The 7,009-nt window shown below is 37.1% G+C and overlaps 1 protein-coding gene across 1 annotated transcript in view; it reads left to right on the top strand.

Annotated features, from left to right (window-relative positions):
* The first annotated feature begins 1,465 nt into the window (after positions 1 to 1,465).
* LOC118850957 (contactin-associated protein-like 2) overlaps positions 1,466 to 7,009 on the top strand; it is a 75,408-nt gene continuing 69,864 nt past the window's right edge. Inside the window, exon 1 of the mRNA XM_036760568.1 lies at positions 1,466 to 1,497. Within this exon, the coding sequence (XP_036616463.1) occupies positions 1,466 to 1,497 (32 nt within the window). The remainder of the gene's footprint in view (positions 1,498 to 7,009) is intronic.

Below are 7,009 nucleotides of genomic sequence, written 5' to 3'. Positions count from 1 at the left end.
TTGGGGTGAGGCAAAAAGGTAAAGGCTTCTATCTCCCTCTCCCTCTCTCTCTCCCTCTCCCTTTCTCTCTCCCTCTCCCTCTTCCTCTCCTTCTCCTTCTCCCTCTCTCTCTCCCTCTCTGTCTCCCTCTCCCTCTCTCTCTCTCCTCTGTGTATTTCTCTGTCTACATACGTGTGTGTGTTTGACCCGCCTTTATTAAAGTATTTTAGATTTAAAAACAGGCCCTCAGCTGTTTCTCTCCCATAAAGCCACCCTGAATTTCCCATTTGTTAGAGCTCTCTCCTTCCTAAAATTTCCACACACTTTATGTATTTATGTACATCTTGTATTCTCCCAGTGAGTAAATTCCTATTTCACATTTGCATTTGTATCTCTAGCATATAGTGCAATGCTTTGAATATTGTGGATACCTAATAAATGTTGGCTGAATTCACTTATTGAGTTTTCAATCTGGAAAATTATTTGGGACATTAAAACTAAACGTATTATAAGATTCTTCCACTAATTCCCAAATTTTATCTTTAATTCACATTATGTAGTCCAATGTGTATCAAAATATCAAGGCAAGTAAGCAAGAATCTATTAAATACCTAATATAAGCCAAGAGTTGTGCTGTGTGCTGGAGAAAAAAGGGAAGGCAAAAATAGGCCCTGCATTCAAGGAGCTCACAGTATAATGATGGAGACAACATGAAAACAACTATGTAAAACAAGATACATACAGTATCAACTGGAGATAATCTCAGAGAGGAAGGCACTACGACTAAGGGGAATGGTGAAAGGCTTTTTGCAGAGGGTTAAATTTTATCCAAAATTGGAGGACTCTCAAGAAGCTAAGAGGAAGAAGATTCCTGGCATAGGGGACAGCTACAAAAAACACACATACACACAGAGTGTAAGGAGCAACAAGGAAACCAGTTTCACTTGACCGAAGAGGAGTAAGATATAAGAAAATTGAACAGGCAGGAAGGTGCAAGATTGTGAATGACTTTAAAAAGCAAACAAGATTTTATATTCGAGACTTGAGGTAACAGGGAGCCACTGTAGTTGATTGAATGGGGATGGAGAGTACCATGGGCAAACTTGTGCTTTAGGAAGATCACTTTAATAGCTGAGTGGAGGTTGGACAAGAGTGGGGAGAGACTTAAAGCAAGGAGAACAACCATAAGGCTACTGTAATAAGCCATGTATAAGGTGAGGAAGGCCTACATCAGATTAATGGCTGCATGTCTGAGAGAGAAGGGAACATAAAAGAGAAATGCTGAGAAGGTGGAATCAGCAGGGCTTGGCAACAGATTAAATATGGGAGGGTGAGAGAGAGTGAAGAGTCAGAGATGACGGTCAAGTTGTGAGCCTTGGTGACTTGGAAGATGGTAGCAGTATAGTGAGAATAGCAAAATTCAGAAGAAAGGAGGGTTTGGGGGGGGGAAGGAAAATGAGATAGTTTGGGACCTGTTAAATTTAAGATGACTGTGAGACATCCATTTGGAAATGGCCAGTAAGTAGTTGGAGATTCAAGAATATACATCGGTAGAAAGGATAAGGCTGAATAAATAGATTGGGAAATCATCAAAATAGAAATAATAATTGATTCCATGAGAGCTAGTGAGATCATCAAGTGAAATAGTATGGAGGGAGAAAAGGGCCCTCTATTATTAGCATGATCTTGATGAAGATCCAGCAAAGGAGATAGAGGAGTGGTCAGGCAAGGAGAAGTAAAACAAGAAGAGAATAGTGTGTAAAAAAAACTAGAGAGAAGAGGGTATACAAGAGAACAGGGTGATCCACATCAGAGGCCAAAGAAAAGACAAGAAGAATAAAGAAGAGACCATTAGATTTGACAATTAAGGAATTATCAGTCCCTTGGGAGAGGGCAGAATTCATTGAATTATGAGGACAGAAGTCTGACTACAAAGAGTTAAGAAGAAAGTGAAAAGAAAGTACACAAGAGCAGCTAGTATTGATGGCCTCCTCAAGAAGTTTAGCCACAAAAGGGAGGAAAATATAAGATATATTTGTAATGCCAGAAAAAGTACAGAAAATACAGACAATAACAACTAAAGCCCACATATGACTGATCACAGCCTTTAACATCAAACCCAACATCTCCACACTTCAGCTGCATATATTGAGTTTAATAATAATTCATAGTAATAATTCATGTTATGGCTGACTAGTACTACTATATGATACCAAGGACAGTTCCTATGATAGCCTGCATTGATTCAGAATAGGATGTCTCTCTCTCTCTCTCTCTCTCTCTCTCTCTCTCACACACACACACACACACACACAGACACACCTCTCTCTTCACATATATATAATTTCATAATTTTATATATTATATTATTTATATCTACATAATATATAATATATTTATATATATAGTCAGCATATTGCCAACTATATATGTTTATATACAAAATTTCATCATTTCTGACAGCTCAGTAATATTCCATTACATTTCTGTGCCATAAATTGTTTAGCCATTTCTCAGCAGGTAGGTAATACCTTACTTTCCTTATTTTCCTACTATGAAAAAAGTTACTAAAATATTTTTTTACATATGGGTCCTTTTCTCCTTTGTTTAATCTCTTTGGAATATATGCCTAGTAAATGCTTTGAAAATACTAAAGCATTATCAGGATGAGTTATTACTTGGACATTTATCTATTTCTTTAGGATGTATATTTTGTGGTTCATTTAATAACAAAACTTGCACTAAAATCTTTAGAAGTCATTTTAATCAGTAGTATTGACCTTCAAATTTAATATGAAATCCACAGTTTGTGCTTTTATTGATTGGATTTATATATGTCTTTCCTTCAAGTGGCCCAATGTGTTTTTCAGCATTGACTGCTAACAGTGTATTCTTCATTCCTTAGCCACATTGTATGTATAATTCAAATACATATAAACACATATAATACATGCACACACGCTTTGATGTGTAAAAATTATAGAGGTAATGTGGATGGAGTACTGATCTGGGAATAAGGAAAACCTGGGCTTGAATCCCTTCCCTGAGACTGAGTACTTAGGGAACCTTGGTCAAGTCCCCTTCAGACACTCTTCTGCTTAGTCAAATCAGGCTTCTTGATGTTGCTTTCACATGACATCCCATCTCTAAACTCTGTGTGCTATATTGGCTGTCCACCCACTCCTTAAAATCACTTCCTCTTCACCTTTGCCTCTTAGAATAATTTTCTGCCTTCAAAGTTCAGCTCAGAGACCACATTCTTCTTGAGGTCCTTCCTGCCTCCCCAGCTCTACTGTCTCCTCCCACCCCAATTACTTTGTACTTATTCATATACATCTGATATATACTAATATTAGTATATCCTGTTGATAGAATCCTTGATGGAATGCAGGTTCCTTGGGGATAGGAATTGTATATCCTCAGAGACTGGCACTGTGCTTACCAGGCACAAAGTAGGTGTTTAATAAAAGATTACTTATTGATTAATTGATTTGACTTTACTCCTTTTGGCCCCAGACAATTTCTTGTGACTTCTCTGCTAAGTCACAAATTATTGGTATCTGAGTTGGTGAGTTGGTGTAGGAATTTCCACACAAGGAAATTTCCCCTGCTGATGTTGACAAAAATGACAGTTCTTTCCCATATACATGTGGTCAGCCTATGGGCCCACCAATAAACATGCTACTTTTCTAGATATTATTAGTAATGAATTTATCAATTAATCTAGAACAGCAGTGGGGAACATACAGCCTTGAGACCCTCTAGGTCCTCAAGAGTGGCCCTTTGACTGAGGTTCCCCACCCCTGATCTAGAACATATAATCTTTCATATAGGACCACACTGACAAATTGAGGAAAGATAGCAAGTACCCAGTGTTCAGTTTCCTGTTTGGATCCATCATTTGAAGGAGAAGGAGAAGAAGGAGGAACAGAATTATTGTTATTATTATTATTATTTAATTGATACTTATTGAAAAACGTAACAATGTTAGGACCATGATCCTATTTCACTTGCCTACTCCAATTACATTTCTCTAGGTTTTAAAAACCAGAGTAAGTGATACTTAAGATGACAGCCTTTCAGTTGCACTGCCCTATTATACATAAATTCATTCATTTATACACTCAGAAGCTACGTAGTACTTACCTATTCTGTTCAAAGCATTATGCTTTGGGGTAGATGTGTTGTTCGATCATTTCAGTCGTGTTCAACTCTCCATAATCACTCTCAGGGTTTTCATGGCAGAGATACTGGAGTGGTTTGCCATTTCCTTTTCCAGTCCATTTTACAGATGATGAATTGAGGCAAACAGGGTTAAGTGACTTGCCCAGGGTCATATAGCTAGTAAGTGTCTGAGGTCAGATTTGAACTCAGAAAGATGAGCCTTCACATAAGTGTACAGTAACTACTAAGCAGAATCATTTTGGGCAAAAGACACATGAAAGAGACAAAGTGTCATTTAAAGTTTGAGGAAGGAACAATCATAACATGGGGATCACTGACTGTGAATTAGGTTTTGATGAGAAAGCTGCCTATTTTTAGGAACTGACTGGGACATAAATTCATAGGCTTATAGGTCTAGAACTTGAACAGACTTCAGAGACCACCTAGTACGTTTTACAGGGGAGGACACTGAGGCACATGGAGGTTAAATGACTTGACTAAGGTCACCCAGTGCAAGATACAGTATTTTAATCCAGAGCCCCTGTTCTTTTCCCTTTACCCCCTTGCTCCAGCAAGATATTCTTGCCTCTGTCTACTAGCTTAGAATACAACATTCCAGAGGGCAAAGGAGCTAGGATTACAACCAAGAATCACCTACCCAGCAAGACTGGGGGAAGGGGGAGGAGGAATGGACATTCAATTAAGTAGTGGACTTCCAAGAATTTTGAAGAAAAGACCAGAGTTGAATAGAATATTTGACTTTCAAATAAAAGACTCAAGAGAAGCATGAAAAGGTAAACAGGAAAGAGGAATTATAAGGGACTTAATATTCCTACACAGAAAGATGATATTTGTAACTCATAAGACCGTTCTCATTATTAGAGTAGTTAGAAAGTATGTGTGTGAGTGTGTGTGTGTGTGTGTGTGTGTGTGCATATACATATATACACACACACGCACAGAAGGTACAGGTGTGAGTTGAATGTGAAGGGATGATGTAAAAAAATTAAGGGCTAAGAAAAAAGAATACACTGGGAGAGAGAGGTAGAATGGTGTAAATTGTCTCACATAAAAGAAGCAAGAAAAAGCTTTTACAGTGGAGGAGAAGATGTAGTATATGAAGAGGAATGAGCGAACCTTACTTTCATCAGAATTGTTCAAAGAAGGAATAACACACACAATCAACTGGGTATAGAAATTGATCTTACCCTACAGGAAAGTAAGAGGGAAAGGGGGTAAGAGAAGGAAAGTGTGGTGATAGAAGGCAAGGCAGATTGGGGGAGGGAGTATTCAAATGCAAAACACTTTTGAGGAAGGACAGGGTGAAAGGAGAAAGAGAATAGAATAAACAAGGGGGGTATAGCATGGAAGGAAATACAGTTAGCAATGTGAAAAAAAATTTGAAACATGTTTCTCTGATAAAGGCCTCATTTCTCAAACATATAGAGAACTGAGTCAAATTTATTTTAAAAAAAGAGCCATTTCCCAATTGATAAATCATAAAAAGATAGCATCAGTTTTCACATGAAGTAATCAAAGCTATCCATAGCCATATAAAAAAAATATTCTCACTATTGATTAGAGAAAGGCAAAGTAAAACAAGTCTGAGGTACTACCTCATACCTATTAGACTGGCTAATAGGATAGAAAAGATAAATTATAAATATTGGGGGGGATATAGGAAAAATGAGACATTAATGCATTCATTCTGTAGAACAAATGGGAACTATGATTAAAGATCTGTAAAACCATGCATACCCTTTGACCTAGCAATACCACTACTATGTCTATATCCCCAAAGAGATAAAAACAAAAAGGAAAAGGACCTATATGTATTAAAAAATTATAGCAGCTCATTTCTGGAGGCAAAGAATTAGAAATTGAGAGGATGCCCAATGGCTGAACAAGTTGTGGTATGTGATTATGATGGAATACTATTGTACTATAAGAAATGATGAGCAGGATGCTTTCAGAAAAACTGAAAAGACTTGCATGGGCTAATGCAAAGTGAAATGTATGGTTTAAGTAATAGCAATATGCAAGATGATCAGCTATGAATGACGTAGCCATTCTCAGGATTACAACAATCCAAGACAACTCTGAAGGATTTATGATGAAAAATACTATCCATCCCCAAACAAAGAACTGATGGTGTCTGAATACAGATTGAAGTATCCTTTTTTTTTGCTTTCTTTATTTTTCATGAGTTTTTTTGTCTGCCTTCTTTTACAAAGTGACTATTATGAATATATTTTGCATGACTACATATGTATAACCTATATCGAACTGCTTGCCTTCTCGATGGGGGTGGGAGTGGGTAGGGAGGAAGGGAGAAAATTTGGAACTCAAAGTTTTAAAAATGAATTTTAAGAACTTTTTTTAACATATTACTGGCAGAAAATAAAAATAAACCACTTAAAAATTAAAAAAAAAGAAACCAGTCATAGCACTGAGAAGGATACACTAACCATTTAAAGCTAGAGGAGATATTCAAAGCCATCCAGTCCATCCATCTCATTTTACAGATGAATAAACCAGGGCCCAGAGAGGATCAATGATTTCCCTAAGGTCACACAGCATCATAAGGTAGTTAACTCAGTATCTGGGCCATTCTTGGTGCTGGTACCCTGTGCCTGGAATTCATTCTATTTTCTTAACTTTTCAATAGCCTTAAAGTTAGAAGAACATCTGCTTTTCTAATATGTAGCCCAGCTGTACAAATCAAAAAAATGCCTACCAATAATGTACACAAGCAGTAATGTAAATAAAATCATGGAGAATGAAAATGGCAGAGCTAGTCAAGACACTCTCCAGAACTCAGCAGCCTTCACATTTATTAATATTTATTGAGCAATCATAATATTCA

This window comes from Trichosurus vulpecula, chromosome 5 (assembly GCF_011100635.1).
Source record: "Trichosurus vulpecula isolate mTriVul1 chromosome 5, mTriVul1.pri, whole genome shotgun sequence".
NCBI classification, from domain to species: Eukaryota; Metazoa; Chordata; class Mammalia; order Diprotodontia; family Phalangeridae; genus Trichosurus; species Trichosurus vulpecula.
This window is presented reverse-complemented; position numbering and strand designations above follow the sequence as displayed.